This window comes from Microchirus variegatus (genome assembly GCF_963457635.1).
Source record: "Microchirus variegatus genome assembly, contig: SUPER_7_unloc_1, whole genome shotgun sequence".
Classification (NCBI taxonomy): Eukaryota; Metazoa; Chordata; class Actinopteri; order Pleuronectiformes; family Soleidae; genus Microchirus; species Microchirus variegatus.
Genome location: NW_028154781.1, coordinates 162501 through 186497, shown reverse-complemented (window position 1 = coordinate 186497; position 23997 = coordinate 162501). Strand labels below are relative to the sequence as shown.

The 23997-nt window shown below is 48.9% G+C and overlaps 3 protein-coding genes across 3 annotated transcripts; 1 reads left to right on the top strand and 2 right to left on the bottom strand.

The window, feature by feature from the left end:
* Positions 1-198: 198 nt before the first annotated feature.
* On the bottom strand, positions 199-17447 carry heatr5a (HEAT repeat containing 5a). The gene is made up of 41 exons (XM_083910900.1): positions 17326-17447; positions 16716-16935; positions 16363-16574; positions 15757-15865; positions 15465-15614; positions 14732-14903; positions 13922-14082; positions 13587-13836; positions 13338-13493; positions 12392-12642; positions 12173-12284; positions 11946-12098; positions 11755-11854; positions 11534-11640; positions 10922-11091; positions 10609-10775; positions 9558-9663; positions 9256-9446; positions 8334-8493; positions 8060-8249; positions 7787-7956; positions 7661-7687; positions 6477-6621; positions 6211-6393; positions 5891-6130; positions 5631-5809; positions 5474-5542; positions 5213-5392; positions 4873-5098; positions 4538-4642; positions 4072-4221; positions 3870-3997; positions 3630-3777; positions 3371-3544; positions 3148-3249; positions 2351-2629; positions 2065-2213; positions 1842-1949; positions 1650-1752; positions 817-970; positions 199-692 (listed from the first exon to the last, which is right to left on the bottom strand). Exons 2-41 carry the CDS (start codon positions 16839-16841, stop codon positions 548-550), a joined length of 6207 nt encoding a protein of 2068 aa, XP_083767026.1. The 5' UTR covers positions 16842-16935; positions 17326-17447; the 3' UTR covers positions 199-547.
* A 420-nt stretch (positions 17448-17867) lies between these two features.
* hikeshi (heat shock protein nuclear import factor hikeshi) lies at positions 17868-18808 on the top strand. The gene has a single exon (XM_083910896.1). The coding sequence runs from the start codon at positions 18085-18087 to the stop codon at positions 18676-18678; it is 594 nt and encodes a 197-aa protein (XP_083767022.1). The 5' UTR covers positions 17868-18084; the 3' UTR covers positions 18679-18808.
* Positions 18809-19644: 836 nt separating this feature from the next.
* On the bottom strand, positions 19645-23157 carry LOC310930175 (dehydrogenase/reductase SDR family member 13-like; the record flags this gene model as incomplete). Its single annotated transcript, XM_083910895.1, has 7 exons — positions 19645-19916; positions 20800-20953; positions 21772-21944; positions 22099-22222; positions 22304-22422; positions 22897-23001; positions 23115-23157. The coding sequence occupies 7 exons, from the start codon at positions 23155-23157 to the stop codon at positions 19645-19647; spliced, it is 990 nt and encodes a 329-aa protein (XP_083767021.1).
* Positions 23158-23997: the final 840 nt, after the last annotated feature.

Sequence of the window (23997 nt, the reverse complement as noted above, 5' to 3'; positions counted from 1 at the left end):
TGACAACACGAGGCAGCAGAGGACCAGCAGCTCCTGTGTCCCTGTGAGCTAAAATCACTGATTTTCTCAATGGATTTTGGTGTGGGAGAATGAGTGGCTTACAAAAGTCTGTGTAACTTTGAGATAAAGACGTGATCACGTGACATAGATTTTATTACACAAGTATTTTATTTATTTTATTCTACTTCTCGTTGATTGTAGTGTGAGGACAGGTAAGAAGACGACGTCTTCTTCAGTTTGTGTTTCAGAGTTTTATATAAACCAGCGTTAACTAAGAAAGCTGCAGATTTACATCAGAGACTTCACCATGGTGACTGTCAACGTGTTCATGACAAAAAAAGAAAAAAGAAAAGCCGTTTGTCCAAGGAGACGGTCCACCTGTGGTGGACCTGTGGTGGACCTGTGGTGGACCTGTGGTGGACCTGTGGTGGACCTGTGGTGGACCTGTGGTGGACCTGTGGTGGACGTTTGGTGGACCTGTGGTGGACCTGTGGTGGACCTGTGGTGGATCTGTGGTGGACGTTTGGTGGACGTTTGAGTGGTGGCCTCACAGGAAGTTGGTCTTGAGCGTGATGCTGGGGGACGACTTGGGGGGTTTAGTGCTGCTAGCTTTAGCGCTCAAGCTCTCCTGGTTTCCCCTGACGGCTGCTTCAAGACGAGACTTGAGGTGAGGAGACGACGTGATGAGAGACCTGAGGGGCGGGGAAACACACCACGTCAGCCACGCCCACTTTAACTCAGGACACACAGTGAGACACATTGTATCCTGGTCCAGATCAATTTGAGTAACAGTAACATTTTATCCGTCGCTCATACCTGAAGACGGTGGAATGCTGCGGGCCGAGCCGCATCAGGTCCTTGAGCGCCGCCTCGTGGAGGGAGCGTGAAGCAGCGGGGGCGGAGCCAAGAGTGTTTTCATCCAGCAGGAAGGAAATGAGGAGCGGGAGCAAGACGGCCACCAGCTGAGGACCTGAGGGTTAGACGACAGCAGCTAATCAAAGCTTTGCTAACACCTCCTGCACTTCACTGTCACCAGAATGATAGCACCAAGAAAACGGTTAGCTTAGCATTAGCACCAAGAAAACAGTTGGCTTAGCATTAACACCAAGTCAATAGCTAGCTTAGCATTAGCACCAAGTCAATAGATAGCTTAGCATTAGCACCAAAAACAGATGGCTTGGCATCAGCACCAAGTGAGTAGCTGGCTTAGCATTACTCAGGACAATAGTTAGCTTAGCATTAGCACTAAACACCTCCTGCACTTTACTGTCACCAGAATAATAGCACCAATAAAATAGTTGGCTTAGCATTAGCACCAAGTCAATAGCTAGCTTAGCATTAGCACCAAGAAAACAGTTGGCTTAGCATTAGCACCAATAAAGCAGTTAGCTTAGCATTAGCACCAGGAAAATAGTTAGCTTAGCATTAGCACCAAGAAAATAGTTAGCTTAGCATTAGCACCAAAAACAGATGGCTTGGCATTAGCACCACGTGAGGAGCTGGCTTAGCATTACTCAGGACAATAGTTAGCTTAGCATTAGTCTCGACTGTTACTTCCTGTTTACACCTGCATGGTCATGTGTGTCGTCAGGTGTGTTTGTGGGCGGAGCCTGAGCTCCTCCCTCTCTCTCTCGCTCTCTCTCACTCACGCTGTGACTCGTCCGCAGCCTGGACCAGAGCCTCCATGGCCCGGACTCCGTCCAGAACCTCCAGCAGCTCAGGTGGACTCTGAGGACGTCTCCGCTCCACTTTCTGAACACAGCACGTGAACACATGAACAGGTGAACACGTGAATAAGCTTCACCTGTGTCACAGTGACAGACGTCACTGATGTTTCGTACCTGGAGGAATCGCAGCAGCGTTGGACCGAGGCTCTGGATGAACGGGACGGCGATGGTGGGCGGAGCCTGGAAGAGCGAGGTCAGCAGCTGGAAACAGCGACTCACCACCTGAAGGAGACGAGAACAAACACCGTCTTTGTTTCACCCTCTCATGAGCACTCCTCTCTGGTCACATACAGTCCACCACCAGCAGAGGGCGCTGATGTTGTGATGATGAACTGACCAGTGGGTCTTTGGCGTCCATGCTGCTGCTGAAGCGCTGCAGACTGAGCGCGTGCAGAGGCTCCACCACGCAGACGTCAGCGCCAGCAGAGACGTGGAAGATGGTGAGAGCTGTGAGGAGACTGATGTGGTCCACCACAACACCGTCACCTGACAACACACACACACTGAATACACACTGTTGTCCTACTGTGTGTGTGTGTGTGTGTGTGTGTGTGTGTGTGTGTGTGTGTGTGTGTGTGTGTGTGTGTGTGTGTGTGTGTGTGTGTGTGTGTGTGTGTGTGTACCTGCGTCCCACAGCTGCAGCAGTGTGTTCAGAGCTGACCTCAGCAGAAGTTTCCAGGCTCCTCGACTCTTCTCCTGACGACTCATCGGTGACATCAGCACACACTTCAGAGCCTGAAGAGCCGCCTGACCCACCACGCCCACACTAGCTCCGCCCACACTGGCTCCGCCCTGTGCGCCTGCTGTGTGTGTGTGACCTGTGTGAGTGCTGGGCTGGTGTACCAGCTCTCTGAGGACACCCAGCAGCAGGTAGAGGACAGTGGGGAGGATGGACACACTTCCTGTGAGCAAAGACAATGAGCATTAAACCACCGACTAATCCAGCAGCTAAACAAAGCTTTGCTAACACCTCCTGCACTTCACTGTCACCAGAATAATAGCACCAAGAAAATGGTTAGCTTAGCATTAGCCCCAAGAAAACAGTTAGCTTAGCATTAGCACCAAGAAAATAGTTAGCTTACCATTAGCACCAAGTCAACAGCTAGCTTAGCAATAGCACCAAGAAAACAGTTGGTTTAGCATTAGCACCAACAAAACAGTTGGCTTAGTATTAGCACCAAGTCAATAGCCAGCTTAGCATTAGCACCAAGAAAACAGTTGGCCAAGCATTAGCACCAAGAAAACAGTTGACTTAGTATTAGCACCGTCAATAGCCAGCTTAGCATTAGCACCAAGAAAACTGTTGGTTTAGCATTAGCACCAAGAAAATTGTTAGCTTAGCATTAGCACCAAGTGAGTAGCTAGTTTAGCATTACTCAGGACAATAGTTAGCTTATTTTATTCCATTTATTCGTCTAACCTTCAGGTGAGCAGATGGACGGCAGCTCAGAGAGGACACACAGAGCAGACGCCACCATCTGACAGTCACTGTCACTCAGACTCCACACAGAACCTGCAGGACCTGAACACACACACACACACACACACACTCAGTGTCCTCCTCTGTCCCAACCCCTTCAGGCCCCTCCCCTTCAGGCCCCTCCCCTTCAGGCCCCTCCCCTTCAGGCCCCTCCCCCTCATACCACTTGGACTGGTTCCAGCCAGTTTAGGACTGAGCTGTGGGAGTTTCCGGACCAGAACACAGAGACACAGCTCCAGCGCTCCGAACACCAGCGAGCGCCCGGGAACCAGACCACCGGTGTCCCGCCCCTCGCCGAACTCCGGCAGCGTCTCCTTCTCTTCGGCGCCGTCGTCCACTGTCGTTCCAACAGAACAGAGTGAGAGTGAGTGTGTGTTTGAGCAGAATCATCAGAGTCGTGATGGCGTCTGAGCGTCTCTGACCTTCTGCACTGTGGCGTTTCTCTCCCACGCGCTCCTGAGCCGCCGCCACGATCTGACGCAGCAGATCCAACACGGCGAGCTGAACGGGCGCCGCCTCCCGGGTCACCACGAGTCTGTGGAGGACGCTGAGGAGCTCCACGCTCAGAGCCTGAGGACACATGCAGATTATGGTCTGAGCTCACACTCTGTGAATCTGTATGTGATTGAATTAAATCTTTATTTGATCGTTTTTAAGGTCACCTGGTCGTTCCCGATCTTGGCGCGGGGCCAGGGCACGTCGAGCAGCACCTGCAGCGCTCGCAGACAGGAAGTGATGTTGTCCATCTGGTCGTGAGAGTGAGGCGAACACAGGAACTCTACGCTGATCCCTGAGCACAGAGAGGAGAAGATGTTAAAGGTTTAACAGAGCGAGTGAAGAAGAGTCTGTGGAGCTTCATCTCACCCAGGATCAGGTTCAGTCTGTCACTGCTCACTTCCTCTGGACTCTTGGCCACGCCCACACACTCTGTGTGTCCCATTGAAGTGGGCGTGGCCGGTCTGGACAGACTGACAGGTGCATCATCATCATCATCATCATCAGACAACTGGAAACCTACAAGATACACAACATGTGTGTTTGAACATCAGAGAGGAGGAGGAGGAGGAGGAGAAAGAGGTGGAGGAGAATGAGGAGGAAAAGGAGAGGGAGGAGAAAGAAGAGGAAGAGGAGGAGGAGGAAGAGGAGAAGGAGAAAGAGGAGAAAGTGGAGGAGAAGGAGAAAGAGGAGGAAGAGGAGAAAGAGGAGGAAGAGAAAGAGGAGGAGAAGGGGGAGGAGAAAGAGGAGGAGAAGGAGGAGGAGAAGGAGAAGGAAGAGGAGGAGAAAGAGGAGGAGAAGGAGGAGGAGGAGAAAGAGGAGGAGCAGTGCTGACCTGTGCTGTGGAGCCAGAGGGAGGTGGCGTGGAGGATGGGAGCCCAGGAGGAGCAGTAATGAGCTCTGGCCTGATTCACTGTCTCTGCTGTGTAGTAGGAACCTCCTGATGACCACAACACATGAGTGTGAACCACTCACTCTGCCACACCACAGTCACTCACTCTGCCACACCAAAGTCACTCACTCTCCCACACCAAAGTCACTCAAACTCTCACAAACTTCAATTTCCTAAACTGACGTAGACTTTAAGTGTTTCTAAATATTCTGTAACATAATCACAGACGTGACAGAACATGTATTAAAGTCCTCCGGTCCACCAGGTGGCGTGCGTACCTGCTGCAGGCAGCCGCGGCGCGTACTCCTGCGGCAGCGTCAGGTGGGCAGAGTCCTGCAGCGCCGCCAGCCACAGACGACTCAGCGTGGACAAATCTGACTGGACCAGCTTCAGAAGCCCCGCCCCTCCTCCGGACTCACAGCCGTCGTCAGAGGTGAGTGACAGGTGAGTCGACCTATCACAGCTCTCCTTCTGTCTGCTCCTCTGAACGGCCACGATGTAAACCTGAGACAAACAGCGCCACCTTCAGGTTTATAACAGCACACTACAACAACAACAACAACAACAACAACAACAACAACAACAACAACAACAACAACAACAACAACAGTCCAGTACCTGTGCCCAGGCCTTGAGGACAGCCAGTGTTTCCATGGTAACCGTGGCCTCGTTGTACAGCTGGCTGCACGAGTCCCGCCCATCCTGGACTTTGGCCAATGAGGAGGCCAGGAGCTGATGAACACGCCGCAGGTCACGGAGGTCACTGACCACGCCGCTGGCAATCCATGCGCTGCACACCTGCAGAGAAGTGGGCGGAGTCAGACGCGACGGCAGCTAATGGGATGCGTTTCAGCGAACAGACGCTCAGGTGATTGTTACCTGACAGGCCTTAGCGGTGACATCAGGAGCAGCATCAGCAGAGAAGGCGGGTCTAAGAGCGGCGCCAACCTGAACACACAATCACAACACGTGACGTCACTGCTGTGACCTCTGACCTGTGACCTCAGGGCTGTGACCTCAGGGCTGTGGTGCTTACGTTGGCCTGGTACTGCTCCAGGATCACATGACCAGGAAACTCTGGCTCAGGGACGGTGGAGAAGCGCGTGATGATGACGAGCAGTGTCTGCAGACCGCCCAGTCTCAGCTGGTCACTGTGGTCCGTCGCCGCCATGAACGCCATGCGCACCAGCTCGCCCAGGTGAAGAACCAGGAAGTCTGTGGAGAGAGAGAGAGAGACACGGGGTTAAAGGTCACCACAGACGATGGCCACGCCCACCACAGACCTGAGGTCCTGACCTGTGGACTCCTGCTGTCGTCTCTGCTGAGCCAGCGCCATGTCAAAGTGGGCGGGGTCAGCGGCTTCACACTGAGCGATGACGCGACACACACACTCCATGGCGAAGCAGCGCGTTGACCATCGCAGCGCCGTGAACGGACCGCCGCTCTCCGAGCGCGCTCTGAACGCAGAGGAGTCGTCGTCTCTGACAGACTCCGCCTCCTCGTCCTCCTGACACGCCTCCACCGGAGCGCAACAGTCTGAGGACAGAGACATGTTCCTAATAAAGCGGTCATGCTTAAGAGTTCGCATGTCAATCAGCTGCTGGCTCCGCCCCCACCTGTGGACGCAGACAGGACGTCTTTGCAGAGTTTGAGCCAGTGTCCCAGCTTCCCCTGGGTGGCGCTAGACACCATCATGTGGACCAGAGTCTCCTGGATGTCCCTCCTCAGACCTGGATCTGACTCCCTGTCCAGCAGAGAGAAGAGCGCCCCCTCCAGGCCAACCTCTTTAATGGTGACGTCTGCTCAGAGACGACAGAGTGTGAGAGAGTGTGTGTGTGTGTGTGTGTGTGTGCGTGTGCGTGTGCGTGTGCGTGTCTCTCACCCAGCTGTGTGTTGTCTCTTCTCGGCAGTTCTTTGACCAGAGTCACTGCGTGTTCACAAACCTCTAGCGCCTCCCGCTGGACGAGCTGACGCAGACACGCAACCACAGCACGACGGAGACACAGGTACGAGCTGCAGAGGGTCACCTGAGGACATGAGGACATGAGACACCTGAGGACATGAGGACATGAGACACCTGAGGACATGAGACACCTGAGGACATGAGGACATGAGACACCTGAGGACATGACACCCGAGGACGAGACACCCGAAGACATGAGACACCCAAGGACATGAGACACCCGAGGACATGAGACACATGAGACACTGACACTGAGACACAGACACCTGAGGGACATGAGACAGAGACACCTGAGACACAGGCACCTGAGGACATGAGACACCTGAGGACATAAGACACAGACACCTGAGGACATGAGACACAGACAGAGACACCTGAGGGACATGAGACACAGACAGAGACACCTGAGGACATGAGACACAGACAGCTGAGGACATGAGACACTGACACTGAGACACAGACAGAGACACCTGAGGACATGAGACACCCGAGGACATGAGACACCTGAGGACATGAGACACCCGAGGACATGAGACACATGAGACACTGACACCTGAGGGACATGAGACAGAGACACCTGAGACACAGACACCTGAGGACATGAGACACCTGAAGACATGAGACACAGACACCTGAGGGACATGAGACACAGACAGAGACAACTGAGGAAATGAGACACTGACACTGACACACAGACACCTGAGGGACATGAGAGAGAGCGCCTGAGACACAGACACCTGAGGACATGAGACACTGACACTGAGACACGGACACCTGAGGAACATGAGACACAGACACTGACTGAGGACATGAGAGACAGACACCTGAGGACATGAGACACAGACAGAGACACCTGAGGGACATGAGACACAGACAGAGACACCTGAGGACATGAGACACAGACACTGAGACACAGACAGAGACACCTGAGGGACATGAGACACAGACAGAAACACCTGAGGACATGAGACACAGACACTGAGACACAGACACAGACACCTGAGGGACATGAGACACAGACACCTGAGGAAATGAGACAGACACTGACTGAGGACATGAGAGACAGACACCTGAAGGACATGAGACACTGACAGAGGACGTACCAACATGGAATGGTCCAGTAAGATTTCCTGTAAGACAAAAAAAAGCAAGATCAAAACAAAGTCACAGTGCCACCTGCTGCCCTGTCCCTGTCATTGTCCACTGTCCCCTGTCCCTCGGTCACTCACACACAGAGCGGGGACGAGGCTGGACAGGTTGACGTGCGGCGGTGAGAACATGTGCAGCTGCTGCAGACAGGAAATGGCTCTGGACTGGACCAGACAGTCTGGACTGGTCTGCATCAGTCCACATCCCACCAGACAACTGGACCTCAGCGAAGACACGGACACACCGTCACCTGGAGACAGAAGTGTGTCACAGACGTCCTCTGTGTGTGTGTGTGTGTGTGTGTGTGTGTGTGTGTGTGTGTGTGTGTGTGTGTGTGTGTGTGTGTGTGTTACCCTGTAGGTCAGGACCCAGACAGGTGATCAGGGTGTAGAGACAGCGTCCCAGACTGTAGTGGACCTCAGGGTGAGTGGGCGGAGCCGACAGCAGCAGTCTCAGCACCAGAGTGAAGGACGGCTCTGCGTGGACATGGTACAGTCCGCCGGACAGGTCCACCACCAGGGACAGACTGTGGAGAGACCAGGCCTGGACACAACGGAGACACAGGACAGGAGATCAAAGTCAGGGACCTGGAGTCCTGGTTCTGGAGTGAGACTGAAGTGAGCGTACCTGGACCTCAGGTGAGGTGCTGTCCTGGCTCAGAGTGAACAGGACGCCCAGAGACGTGGACAGATGTTGAGGAGAGCTGATCCGTCCAGAGTAACGATGAAGTGTCCCCAGAGCAAGAGCGTAACCACTACGGGACGCTGCGTCTCGACACGTTTTCAGCCTGGACACAGAACATTTAAGTCATTTAAGAAGCTGAAAAATGACAGAAACATGAAAATATTCACATTTAAGAAGCTGTAAAATGACAGAAACGTGAAAATATTCACATTTAAGTAGCTGAAAAATGACAGAAACATGAAAATATTCACATTTAAGAAGCTGAAAAATGACAGAAACGAGAAAATATTCACATTTAAGAAGCTGAAAAATGACAGAAACGTGAAAATATTCACATTTAAGAAGCTGAAAAATGACAGAAACGTGAAAATATTCACATTTAAGAAGCTGAAAAATGACAGAAACGTGAAAATATTCACATTTAAGAAGCTGAAAAATGACAGAAACATAAAAATATTCACATTTAAGAAGCTGAAAAATGACAGAAAGGTGAAAATATTCACATTTAAGAAGCTGAAAAATGACAGAAACGTGAAAATATTCACATTTAAGAAGCTGAAAAATTACAGAAAGGTGAAAATATTCACATTTAAGAAGCTGAAAAATGACAGAAACGTGAAAATATTCACATTTAAGAAGCTGAAAAATGACAGAAACATAAAAATATTCACATTTAAGAAGCTGAAAAATGACAGAAAGGTGAAAATATTCACATTTAAGAAGCTGAAAAATGACAGAAACGTGAAAACATTCACATTTAAGAAGCTGAAAAATTACAGAAAGGTGAAAATATTCACATTTAAGAAGCTGAAAAATGACAGAAACATGAAAATATTCACATTTAAGAAGTTTAAAATGATCTCACCTGTCGAAGCAGAGCAGAGATATAGAGAAGGTGAATCCAGGATCTCCGACCACCTGAACCAGCCGAGCCAGACCTTCAGCAGCCAGACAGCGCAGCAGAGGACTAACGCTCTCTAGCGCCCCCGTCAGGAGGGACAGCGCCGGTGCACGGATGTCCTCAGGGCCCAGACTGCTCTGAGTGCTGCCCTGGAGCTGAGGACCAAGACTTGAGTTTAGTGAGGATCACATCAGAGCTCTGCTGCCCCCACATGGACAAACATGTCCTCTACTGTGAGTCCAGCCCTGTTCACACTGCTGTAGTACCTTGAGCAGACTGCAGAGGGCAGCACAGACGTGGGTCTGGACCGTTTGCTGGCGTTGACCCTTTAGTTTGTTCACTGTGTCAACAAACTTCTCCAATATCTTCACTCTGAGAGAGAGAGAGAGAGAGAGAGAGAGAGAGAGAGAGAGAGAGAGAGAGAGAGTGTTGTTAACTCAAATAACCACTGGTTTACCCTATGGACTTTGGTGTGGGAGAGTGAGTGGTTTACAAACTTCAGTTTAACAGTGAGATAAAGATGTGATCATGTGACGTAGACGTCGTAGACTTATTATTTTATTTTATTCCAGTCACCTTTAGTTAAGTGGATCAAATTAGTTAAAATCAGCACAGACAGGTCACTGACCTCTGACCTCTGATCACAGACAGGTCACTGACCTCTGACCACAGACAGGTCACTGACCTCTGACCTCTGATCACAGACAAGTCACTGACCTCTGACAGGTCACTGACCTCTGACAGGTCACTGACCTCTGAGCACAGACAGGTCACTGACCTCTGACAGGTCACTGACCTCTGACCACAGACAGGTCACTGACCTCTGACCACAGACAGGTCACTGACCTCTGCCCTCTGATCACAGACAAGTCACTGACCTCTGACAGGTCACTGACCTCTGACAGGTCACTGACCTCTGACAGGTCACTGACCTCTGACCACAGACAGGTCACTGACCTCTGACCTCTGATCACAGACAAGTCACTGACCTCTGACAGGTCACTGACCTCTGACAGGTCACTGACCTCTGACCACAGACAGGTCACTGACCTCTGACCACAGACAGGTCACTGACCTCTGCCCTCTGATCACAGACAGGTCACTGACCTCTGATCACAGACAGGTCACGGACCTCTGACCTCTGAGCACAGACAGGTCACTGACCTCTGATCACAGACAGGTCACGGACCTCTGACCTCTGAGCACAGACAGGTCACTGACCTCTGACCTCTGATCACAGACAGGTCACGGACCTCTGACCTCTGAGCACAGACAGGTCACTGACCTCTGACCTCTGACCACAGACAGGTCACTGACCTCTGAGCAGAGATGACGTGAGGGAAAACGACCCCAAAGAGCTGGACAGCGGTGGCGGTCAGAGTGACAGGAGGTGGGAGGGGCCCAGCAGGAGCGCCGTCACTCCTGTCACTCACACTGAAGGGGTCGTTGTCCAGAGAAGCTCCGCCCACACTGCTGCCATGGAGCTGTGGAGCAAACACAGGTGTCAATCACTCTGTGTGTGTGTGTGTGTGTGTGTGTGTGTGTGTGTGTGTGTGTGTGTGTGTGTGTGTGTGTGTGTGTGTGTGTGTGTGTGTGTGTGTGTGTGTGTGTGTGTGCGTGTGTGCATCACCTGTTCCTCCAGGTATCTGTGGTCAGGGTCCAGGAGGGCGGGGCCGACCAGCTGCAGGTCGTCATGGTGACAGAGAGGAGGCAGCAGAGTGACGTCTGAACACGGCTGGTTCAGGTTCTCCTGACCTGACAGATCTGAGACCAGCTGGTTCATGACCACACCAAAGCTCTCTGAGGAGGAGGAGCAGGGGGAGGAGGAGGAGGAGGAGGAGATAACCTGATCAGTCATTCAGGGAAGGAGATGGTGAAGGAGAGAGGGAAGGAGACAGGGAAGGAGACGGTGAAGGAGACAGGGAAGGAGACTGGGAAGGAGACGTTGACGGGGGACGGTGAAGGAAACAGGGAAGGAGACAGGGAAGGAGTGAAGGAGACGGTGAAGGAGTGAAGGAGAGAGGGAAGGAGACAGTGAAGGAGACAAGGAAGGAGAGAGGGAAGAAGACAGTAAAGGAGACGGTGAAGGAGATGGTGAAGGAGACAGGGAAGGAGACGGTGAAGGAGAGGGTGAAGGAGACGGTGAAGGAGACAGGGAAGGAGACGGTGAATGAGATGGTGAAGGAGACAGTGAAGGAGACAGTGAAGGAGACAGTGAAGGAGACAGTGAAGGAGGTGTTACCTTGGTAAGTGTGTGTTGGCAGCAGAGTGAGCAGCTCATAGACTCTGAGTCTGTAGATGATTGAACAACTTCTGACTGAACTGTGAGACCTGAGGAGAGAAGGTAACCTGGACACACACACACACACACACACACAGTCAGTGTCAGTTGTTAAACAGTGTGAATGGCGTCTCACACACACACACACACACACACACACACACACACACACACACACTCACCTGGTCAGGAGGCTCACAGCACAGCACACAGGTGTGAGCAGACGAGCTGTGATGTCATCAGTGATCAGCTCTGAGCAGTGAAGCAGCAGGTTCTTCATCGCTGTTCACACACACACACACACACAGTGAGAAGTGTGTGATGTAACACACACACCACCATCATCATCATCATCCTCATCATCATCACTGACCACACAGCGCTCCTGCTCGTCCCTCCAGAGTGACCTTCCACGTGAAGAAGTCTCCTCGCCGCAGCTCCATCTCCTGCTCCCTCAGCGAGGCGGGAAACACACAGCGCCACAGGAGGAGGAGGCGTGGGAGGTGGTGCTCCACCACAGCAGGGCCTGCACACACACACACACACACGTTTGCGTCTTGTTTTAGCATGGTTGTGTATTTGCTGTGTGTGCAGTCTTACCCATAGTGACCAGGGCAGAGACGAGCATCCACCCGGCCTGAGTCCTCTGCACGGACATGTGACTGTTCTGAGAGGCTGAGCGGATCAGATCCTCAGCCAGAACCAGAACCATCTGCACACACAGGAAACAGGAAGCTCAACAAACACGTACACACACACACAGGTGTTCTCTGACAGAGACAAAGACGTCTGCGTCACATGTCCACGTCTCTCTCCCACCTTGCCCTTGCTGTGTGGTATTCCCAGAGGGCAGTGCTGCACAGAGGCCACCAGGGCGGCGATGGCGGCGCCGTAGCCGACCACGGCCTCGGGCGACGACTTCAGCGCCGCCAGCCGCTCGGAGCAGCGGTCCAGCAGCGGGGAACACTGAGACGGCATCGCCCTGACCACGCAGCGCAGGCACCAGGCAGCGGCGAGGCGAGCAGAGGAGGCGTGGTGAAGGAGGGAGGAGATCACTGTGTCCAGGAGAGCTGAGGACACACACACAATCATGGGGATTAATGAGGGTGTGTGTGTGGGTGTTTGTGTGTGTTTGTGTCTGTGTGTGTGTAAGTGTGTGTGTTTGTGTAAGTGTGTGTGTGTGTGTGTGTGTGTGTGTGTGTAAGTGTGTGTGTGTGCGTGCGTAAGTGTGTGTGTGTGCGTAAGTAAGTAAGTGTGTGTGAGTAAGTGTGTGTGTGTGCGTGTGTGTGTCTAAGTGTGTGTGTGCGTGTGTGTAAGTGCGCGTGTGTGTGTGTCTAAGTGTTTAAATGTGTGTTTAAATGTGTGTGTGTGTAAGTGTGTGTGTGTGTGCGTAAGTAAGTAAGTAAGTAAGTGTGTGTAAGTGTGTGTGTGTGTGTAAGTAAGTGTGTGTGTGTGTGTAAGTAAGTGTGTGTGTGTGTGTAAGTAAGTGTGTGTGTGTGTGTGTGTGTGTGTGTGTGTGTGTGTGTGTGTGTGTGTGTGTGTGTGTGTGTGTGTGTGTGTGTGTGTGAGTAAGTGTGTGTGTGTGTGTGTGTGTGTAAGTGTGCGTGTGTGTGTCTAAGTGTGTGTGTGTGTGTGTGTGTGTGTGCGTGTGTGTAAGTACGCGTGTGTGTGTGTCTAAGTGTTTAAATGTGTGTGTGTAAGTGTGTGTAAATGTGTGTGTGTGTCAGTGTGTGTGTGTGTGTGTGTGTGTGTGTGTGTGACACACCTGTGCTGCTGTCAGTCAGGAGGGGCGTGGCCGTAGAGCCCAGTCCCTGAATCAGTGCTCCGATCTCCAGGAGACAACAGACGAGGACGTGTTGACTGGCTGAGACATCTGAGGAGGACACTCTGGTCTCCATGTTCCCATCAGCCATTGCTGCATCTACACACACACACACAGTGAGGACACTCAGACATAATCTTACCATGACCTTAACTATCACAACTAAGTATCTCGCCGTCGCCGCCCACTCACCGATGGCCGGTTTCTGCGTTGCCACGGCGACGCACAGCTGTGTGACGGCGTTGATCTGAGCCTTCTCCCCCAGCAGAGAACCCAGCGTGCTCCTCAGGATGAAGGAGACGCAGTGGCGGGTCACGGCGGCGTCGCCCGGCGTCTGCGTGGCTCTGCTGTGAGACGCCAGTTCCATCAGCAGAGACAGGAAGGCCGGGAAGTTAGCCTCCAACCACGAGCCTCCCAGGGTGGAGACGAGGACCACGCAGGCCTGAGGAGGAGGAGGAGGAGGAGGAGGAGGTGAGTGTGTGTGTGCTGATACACACCTGCTCCTCACATGATTGGCGACCGCTCACCTGAGTGACGCCGATGCGAACGTCTTTGCCCACGGAGCTCGTCCCCTTCAGCATGTCTCCACTGGCTCTGAGGAAACCTGCCCCGCCCCGCAGGAACCCCGCTGTCAACAAATCCATCACCTCCTCCAGGGAGCTCCGACCCCGTCCACCCTGTCTGGGGCCTGCTGGGGAAAAAAGTGAGAGAAAAAATACATAAAAGTATAATAATAATACAAAATAAAACGTTTTCATGTTATCTGTAGTTTTAATAGTTATTCCTACAAAATAAAATACATGTTCTTATGTCATCTTTAGTTTTAGTAGTTATTCCTACAAAATAAAATACATGTTCTTATGTTATCTTTAGTTTTAGTAGTTATTCCTACAAAATAAAATACATGTTTTTATGTTATCTTTAGTTTTAGTAGTTATTCCTCCAAAATAAAATACATGTTCTTATGTTATATTTAGTTTTAGTAGTTATTCCTACAAAATAAAACACATTTTTATGTTATGTTTAGTATAGTCGTTATTCCTACAAAATAAAAATACATGTTCTTATGTTATATTTAGTTTTAGTAGTTATTCCTACAAAATAAAACACACATTTTTATGTTATGTTTAGTATAGTCGTTATTCCTACAAAATAAAAATGCATATTTTTATGTTATCCTTAGTTTTACTAGTTATTCCTACAAAATAAAAATGCATATTTTTATGTTATCCTTAGTTTTACTAGTTATTCCTACAAAATAAAACATGTTTTTATGTTATCTTTAGTTTAACTGGTTATTCTTCCAAAATAAAACACGTTTCTCTCTGGTCATTCACCGGCAGGCTGACGCGGCTCCATGGCTGCAGCCAACAGCGTTCCCAGCAGTTTTGCGACTGAAACTCTGACGTTGTAGTTGGAGCCCTCGAAGGCTCTGAAGCAGAGCGTGGCCACGTTGTCCAGCTCGCTGGTCCACAGGAACGCCGCGTCACGCTGCAGCTCCAGCAAACACTGAGGAGACGGACACGGAAGGCGTTAACGTCATCGCTAACGTCATCGCTAACGTCATCGCTAACGTCATCGCTAACGTCAGCGCTAACGTCATCGCTTACCTCGTGTGTGTGTGTGTAAGTAAGTGTGTGTGTGTGCGTGTGTGTGTAAGTGTAAGTGTATGTGTGTGTAAGTGTGAGTGTGTGTGTAAGTGTGTGTGTGTAAGTGTGTTTGTGTGTCTGTGAAAGTGTGTAAGTGTGTGTAAGCGTGTGTGTGTGTAAGCGTGTGTGTGTGTGTGTGTAAGTGTGTGTAAGTGTGTGTGTGTGTCTGAAAGTGTGTGTGTGGGTGTATGTGTGTGTTAGTGTGTGTGTGTGTGTGTAAGTAAGTAAGTGTATGTGTGTGTAAGTAGGTAAGTGTGTGTGTGTGTGTGTGTGTGTGTGTGTAAGTGTCATAGTTAACGTCATTGCTTATGTCATCGCTAACGTCATCGCTAACGTCATCGATAACGTCATCGGCAACGTCATCGTTAACGTCATGGCTAACGTCTAACGGTTTACACACAGGAATCAAAGGTCACGTCACCTTGCTGGCGGCGCAGCGCACGGCCATGGAGCGGTCCGTCAAACACGTTCTCGCTGCTTTGTAGACGTCGCGGTGACACGGCGCCGCACTGACGCCTAAACCACGCAGCATCTTCTCCAGACTCAACATCGTCTCGTATCGGCCCTGAGACTGAGACGGAAACAACACAAACACTGTCCTTCACACATCTGACAGAGCAGCAGACAGATAAACACACTGATTTTCTCTATGGGTTATCATATAATAATAATGATAATAATAATAATAATAAAAGGTTTCAGAGGCGACAAACCTCAGCGCTCTTCATGGCCTTCAGCAGGACGCTCAGAGTTTCTCTGAAGGAGCCAACGAGCATCCGACCAAGCTGCTCATACAGAGACCCAAGACATGCTACAGCTGCCCTGAAACAAACACACACACACACACACACACACACACACGTTTGTACAGCATTCACAGAGAGGACACTCATAGACATAATGCAAACTAGCTTAAACTAGACCAGGTCTTAACCCACGAAAAAGGACATGAGGTTTCAGGACATGAGGAGCACACAAAATGTCCTTACTTTTCTAAAAACGAGTGCAGTTTCAAGTCATTCTGAAATACTGAAGGCAAATGAATTTCAAAAATTCATTAAAATTATTCCTTAAGAGATTTGCAAATATTTTCAACGGATCCTTGTTCAGGGCGATGCCGACTATTATGATGTAACATTTCAAGTCATTCCGTGACAGACACACAGACGCAACTTGCTTTATAGATAGATGTTATTGTATTATAAGACAGAAAAGGAGACGATATTATTATTATTATTGTCATGTGAATGTGTGGTCGTTGATGAGCAGCAATGTCTGTCATGTCTGTCATGGCTACAATGTCTCCGGTCATCACTTACAGTCGCGTGGGCAGACCTGACGGAGAGTCGTCTCTGCAGCGGAGGACGTCATTGCACCTGTCCACCAAGAGGCTGGAGGACATGGGGTCTCCCAGGCTGTAGAGCAGGGACAGACAGTGGGCCAGCAGCCAGCGGGTGGGCGGGCCGGGCGAGCCAATCAGAACGCTCGACAGCTGCTCCACCAGACGCCGCTGGTTCTGTTTGATGTCCGCCTGAAGTCACATGACACACAGTATCACTGTTTCATCACTCTCTTATGTTAAAGGTGCAGTTTGTGTCAATATTTTTACAATATTTCACATTCAAATGTTCATATTTTGAGTGTAACGGAGCCTAAAGGTGGTCTTACTCACGCGGTCAGTGGCCGGCAGCAGCTTCTTCAGGTGCTTCAGCCATTCAAAGATAAACTCTGCCCTCTGGTGTTCAGACAGCTGAGAGTATGTCTCCTCATTCAGCAGGAGGCTGTGAGCTCGCTCCATCCTGACACTCCTGCTCCTCCTGCTCCTCCTGCTCCTCCTCCTCCTCTCAGTGAGGACCACGACGTCCGTCCTGCTCCAACATTTTCCTTGAACTCTAAAAATAATAAAGACCAGAGTCTTTACCTCCAGAAGTGTCTCTGAAACTACAACTGTCATGTGGGACGTGTGTCTCCTGACCTGTCCCCACAATAAATGTCCTCAATTTCCCCCAAAAAAAGTCCTCTCCAAAAAACTTTACCCAAAATAGACACTGAGCTAACAGACTAGGAGACAGAGCTAACAGGCTAACAGACACTGAGCTAACAGACTAGGAAACACAGAGCTAACAGGTTAAGAGACACAGAGCTATCAGACTAGGAAACACAGAGCTAACAGAAGAAGCTAACTTACAACTTTTAAAACTACACACACACACACACATACACTGACAGGCTAACAGCTAGCTCCGGTGGCTAACCCGGTCAACGAACAAAAGTTCACTCACATACAAACTCAGAACATTAACGCTTTCATTGTCAGTCTTCACGCGTTCATCCTCACGGTAAAGTGTGTCAGTTTAGAGAAGTTTGGTGACTGTTGACGCTGTAAAAGTGTCCGAACTTCACGGACCGAACCGAATCGGCGGAAACATATACACGTCACATCCGGTCAAAAAACTTTTTCAAAATAAAATGTCACCGGTGTGCGGTGTTGTTGTTTTTTATATTACCCACTACCTGTTCTGATGTATTTTACATTCACTTATGTTTAGTGTTCATAGTTCATATTTATATAAAACGGACATTTATTGTCATGTCAAATAAGAACTAAGATTGTCCTTGATTTGTCAGGAGACGTGTGCAGCTTTATATCAAACAAGTGTAGAAAACATGATAGAAATGTGTTCGATTATTTTCAGGGCCATGTTTATTATTATTTTTTTAATCTTCTGCATTTATTTATCTGTGATTATGTTTTTGTGGAGGACAATAACTGACACAAGTGTGTGTGTCAAAGTGCAGGACTGAGCTCGGCCACAGGGGGCGCGCTGTCATGAAGTGCGCTGCTAGAACTTTCTACACAGTCGCTCGTGCTCGCTAGTTTCTGCTGTATGAATGTGTGAGTGAGTGAATGAGTGAATGTGTGTGTGGGTGAATGAGTGAATGGAAACGGTGTCGTTTTACCGGAGTTCGATCCTGTGACAGCGGTTCACACCAGGCTAAGCTAAAGCTAAAGCTAAGGCTAAAGGTCCAGTCGGGGCCGGATGTTCGGGTGTGTGGTCGCCGGAAGGCTCGTGCAGACGGACGCGGTCCAGTTCGCTTCGGATAAGTTCGTGTTCAACCTTCCGGACTATGAGAACGTGAAGCACGTGGTCGTGTTCATGCTCGGTACCGTGCCGTTCCCGGCCGGGATGGGCGGCGCCGTCTACTTCTCCTTCCCGGACCCGAGCGGCCCGGTGTGGCAGCTGCTCGGCTTCATCACCAACGACAAACCCAGCGCCATCTTCAAGATCTCCGGGCTGAAGGCCGGGGAGGGCGGCGCCGGGCTCTTCGGGACCTCCGTGTCCGCCCCCGGGTCGTCCTCCGTGGCTCAGCTCGGGGTGTCGGTGGAGCCCGTGGCGCAGCTGGTGCAGCAGATCCCGGTGTCCGGCGCCGCCGCGTCCACCGTGGACTCGTTCGTGCAGTTCACGCAGAAGATGCTCGACAGTCTGTACAACTACACCGCGTCGTTCGCGGTGTCGCAGGCGCAGATGACGCCGAACCCCAGCGAGAGCTTCATCCCGTCCAGCTGCGTCCTGCGCTGGTACGAGAACTTCCAGAGGAGGATGAGCCAGAACCCGAACTTCTGGAAAAGCTGAAAACCTCTGAGCAGAGACTGGACCACAGAGACTGGACCACAGTGCCTCACAGTGACCTTTGACCCGGGCTCTCTGAGAGCCTGTCAGTGAACACGTGACAGGTTGTTATTGATCATGTGATCAGGAAACAAACAGTCATTAAAGGTTGACTTCAACTTTTTTTTATTTTGAAAAGTGTGATTTTTTTATTTAAGAAGATGACGTCATCACTGCAGTGCACGGAAATATAGAAACTTTTAAATAAAAAAAAAAACAACATAACAAAAAACTTTGAGTGACTTAGCAAAAATATATCAAGAACAAAAGTGTGTGACGTCATAACAAGCTGATCACATGACCACTCACTCTCCCACACCAAAGTCCACAGAGAAAACCAGTGATTCAAGCTCACAGAGAAACAGGAGCTGCTGGTCCTCTGCTGCCTCGTGTGGTCACTTTGTGTCACTGTGATAAGTCTAAATGAAGGATTTTAAAAGCCGAATTTTACAAAATCAGTCATTGTAAGCTAGTGATGGAGGTTTGTAAACCACTCACACCAAAGTCACTCACTCTCCCACACCAAAGTCCATAGAGTAAACCAGTGATTTTAACATCACAGCACACAGGAGTTCACAGGAGTTGTTGATCCACTGCTGCCTCCATCACTAACTTACAATGACTGATTTTAGTGAATTCAGCTTTTAAAATATTAAATTCAGACTTAACTCAGTGACACAAATTGACCACACGAGGCAGCAGAGGACCAGCAGCTCCTGTGTCCCTGTGAGCTAAAATCACTGATTTTCTCTATGGACTTTGGTGTGGGAGAGTGAGTGGTTTTCAAACTTCAGTTTCCTGTTGTTAGTCTGTCTAACAGTGAAGATAAAGACGTGATCACGTTCTTCGATGATGATGATTTTATTAATGACGTCTTTCAAACCCCTAACATGTCCACCTGAGCACAGTTAAAGCTGCAGAATCCACTGTTCACTGGTCGTCCAGCTTCAGTCCACACATCCTCTCGCTGACCTCCCACAGTTTCCGGGCCACGGCGTCGTCTCTCGCCCGGGCGCACACTTCCTGTGCGGCGCAGCAGGAGAAGTAGCGTCCGCTCAGAGGTTCGATTCCCTCCTGCAGACAGCAGTGCAGCGTGGTCTGAGCTCCGGCCTCAGGGTCCAGGAACAGCAGCCGGGCCACGGGCTCAATGAAGACCTTCTGCCACAGGCTGACGTTTCTGGACAGTTCTGTGTGCACGACACCTGTGGAGAGGGGGCGGAGCCACACCTTAGTGTCAGTCATGTGACGCAGAAAGCACCAATCATGATGAGAAATGACAGAAACGTGAAAATATTCACATTTAAGAAGCTGAAAAATGACAGAAACGTGAAAATATTCACATTTAAGAAGCTGAAAAATGACAGAAACGTGAAAATATTTACATTTAAGAAGCTGAAAAATGACAGAAACATGAAAATATTCACATTTAAGAAGCTGAAAAATGACAGAAACATGAAAATATTTACATTTAAGAAGCTGAAAAATGACAGAAACATAAAAATATTCACATTTAAGAAGCTGAAAAATGACAGAAACGTGAAAATATTCACATTTAAGAAGCTGAAAAATGACAAAAACGTGAAAATATTCACATTTAAGAAGCTGAAAAATGACAGAAACGTGAAAATATTCACATTTAAGAAGCTGAAAAATGACAGAAACGTGAAAATATTTACATTTAAGAAGCTGAAAAATGACAGAAACATGAAAATATTCACATTTAAGAAGCTGAAAAATGACAGAAACATGAAAATATTTACATTTAAGAAGCTGAAAAATGACAGAAACATAAAAATATTCACATTTAAGAAGCTGAAAAATGACAGAAACGTGAAAATATTCACATTTAAGAAGCTGAAAAATGACAAAAACGTGAAAATATTCACATTTAAGAAGCTGAAAAATGACAGAAACGTGAAAATATTCACATTTAAGAAGCTGAAAAATGACAGAAACATGAAAATATTCACATTTAAGAAGCTGAAAAATGACAGAAACGTGAAAATATTCACATTTAAGAAGCTGAAAAATGACAGAAACGTGAAAATATTCACATTTAAGAAGCTGAACTCTAACATATTTTACCTGGGTGAACGCTGTAGCAGGTGACATCACTTCCTGTCAGCCTCTTGTTGAGCTCGTGAGTGAACAGGACGTTGCACAGTTTACTGCTACAGTACGCTCTGAAGAACTGCCAGCTGTATCGACCTGTGCCCAGATGTTTGTTCACCTCCACGGCCTGAAAACATCACAAACATCTGTCCATGTTAGTGTGAGACACACGAGACGGACACTTTGGACATTTTGGACAAGTCTTACTTAGTGTTTAGACTTTAGGAGTAATCAGACTATGAATCACATTATCCAGGTCTGTCAGTCTGACTAAGACGAGCTGGACTTTCGTCAGACTAACAACTTTACATGACATTAAGAAAAGTGAATTATTGTCTTAGACTAAAATCAGTGTGGAGACAGACGGACAGGTGTGTGTTTACATGTGTGTGTTTACGCATGTTTACATGTGTTTTTACGTGTTTATGTGTGTTTACATGTGTTTTTACGTGTTAAAGCGTATTTTAACGTTTACGCTTGTTTACATGTGTCTTTAGGCGTGTGTACGTGTTTACGAGTGTTTACATTTGTGTTTACGCATGTTATGTGTGTGTTTTCATGTTTACGCATGTTTTTACGTGTGTTTACATTTGTGTTTACATTTGTGTTTACATTTGTGTTTACGCATGTTTATGTGTTTACACATGTTTTTTTACACATGTGTTTTTATGCGTGTTTACGAGTGTTTTTACGCGTTTACATGTGTTTACACATATTTTTATGCGTGTGTTTACATGTGTTTTTATGCGCGTGTTTACATGTGTGTTTACGTGTGTTTCTACATGTGTTTCTACGTGTGTTTTTACGCATGTTTTCATGTGTGTTTACGTGTGTTTCTACGTGTGTTTTACCCGTGTTTACATGTGTGTTTACGTGTGTTTCTACGTGTGTTTTACCCGTGTTTACATGCGTGTTTACGTGTGTTTCCACGTGTTTACGCTGTACCTCACAGTCGACACGTCCCCAGCGATACGCCATAGACGACAGCGTGACCACTCGTCCTCCTCCCGCCTTCTTCAGACGCTCCAGCAGTAAACACGTCAACAGGAAGTGACCTAAGTGATTCACGCCAAACTGGACCCCGAAGCCGTCCTCTGTCTGTCCATCAGCGACCAGGCCTGTAACACACACACACACACACGAACATACAGACACGATATGTGTGTGTGTGTGTGTGTGTGTGTGTGTGTGTGTGTGTGTGTGTGTGTGTGTGTGTGTGTGTGTGTGTGTGTGTGTGTGTGTGTGTGTGTGTGTGTGTGTGTGTGTTCGTACCAGCGTTGTTGATCAGTAGATCCAGTCTCGTCTCAGTTGTCAGGAAGTTTTCAGTGAAGGTGTGAACAGACCTGAGACTGGCCAGGTCCAGGTGCATGTAGACCACATCACTACTTCCTGTTTCCTGTCACATGACGAAGACGATGACGACGTTTGATTTTTTTTATCTGTGACTTCATCACATCAGAGAAACATTCTTTCTTACCTTTCGTATATCAGCGATGGCGGCCTCTGCTTTGTCGCGGTTCCGGCACGCCAGGATCACTCTGGCGCCCCTACTGGCCAGGTGGAGCGCTGTGGCTTTACCGATGCCTGTGTTTCCTCCTGCACACAGGAAACACACGTCACAGTGTCCTCACAGTGTCCCTGAACACATCACAGTCTGTCCTCACAATGTCCCTGAACACACCACAGTCTGTCCTCTCAGTGTCCCTGAACACATCACAGTCTGTCCTCTCAGTGTCCCTGAACACATCACAGTCTGAACACATTACAGTCGGTCATCTTAGTGTCCCTGAACACATCACAGTCTGAACACATCAGTCTGTCCTCTCAGTGTCCCTGAACACACCACAGTGTCCCTGAACACACCACAGTGTCCCTGAACACATCACAGCCTGTCCTCTCAGTGTCCCTGAACACACCACAGTATCCCTGAACACACCACAGTGTCCCTGAACACATCACAGTGTCCCTGAACACATCACAGTGTCCCTGAACACATCACCTAGACAGTTTTTCGATGTATTTCTAATTGCGTTAGTCTTCGTGTTCTGACTCCTCCCCTCGCTGACTCACCTGTGATGATGACGCTCTTTCCGGTCACGGCTCTGTTTCCGGTGCAGCGGGAGCGCGCGAAGAGCGTGTGGTTGAGGACAGTGAGGACAGTGAGGACAGTGAGTCCTCCGAACAGGACAGAGAAGACAAACACACACACACACATCTTCGTCTTCACCTGGAACTCGCGGCAGTGGCGCGAGGCCGCGGCTTTTCTCCGCCTGGTGGGCGGGGCTTACCTGTCTGCACCGGTTCCACCGGTTCCACTGTGACTAAACTCATCGCTCAATTGAAACTCCGCGCGCGCTGCTGTTTGACGGGGTCACGCGCAGCCACTACTTCCGATCGAGAACTTCAAAATAAAAGTTGTTTTAATGTTTGGTAAACGCTGACAGTGACGTCACAGCGACGTGGTGAATTTTAAATAACGTAAGAATTTAACACAAACACACAGAGTGGCTGAAATGTAACATTTGGACAGTATTTATTAATAATAATAATATTTTAGAGTCAGAATCTATTGCAGAGAATAATCACAGTTATAAAAAATATCTTTACCCTTGTCTAGTTTTTTAACCTTCCTTTAATGCTCCCCCCCCCCCCCCCCCATCAAAAATATAAACAAAGTGATCAATAATCAATCACTCAATTATCCTACGTTAAGCCCCGCCCCCCCCCCCCCCACCCCAACTGTTGTTTCACTGCGTCTGTCTTTTTTTATTATTGGTGTTTTCTTGCTTGTACGGAAGCCCAGTACTGCAGATACATACGTGTACACGTGTACACGTATGTATATAATCACTATGCTAGGACTAATGCTAAGATAACTACTCTCCTGGCACTAATGTTAAACTTACTACTATCATAAGGCTAAGCTAAATGCTAGGCTAACAGTGTTGGGCTTCCGTACTATGCTAACCACTGTAGCGTCAGCTTTGTTTTTCCACATTAAATTAATTTTTAAAAATTGTCTTTTTCTCTTTTCTGACATTTTCACGTTTCCATGGTGACGTCAAGCCACCACCTGAAAGCTCTTATTTTGAAAATACTAAAATAGTTCGCAGAGGCCAAATGCCTACATGCATGTTTTCTAACAGGAAGTGCTTTTACTCTGAAATGTCA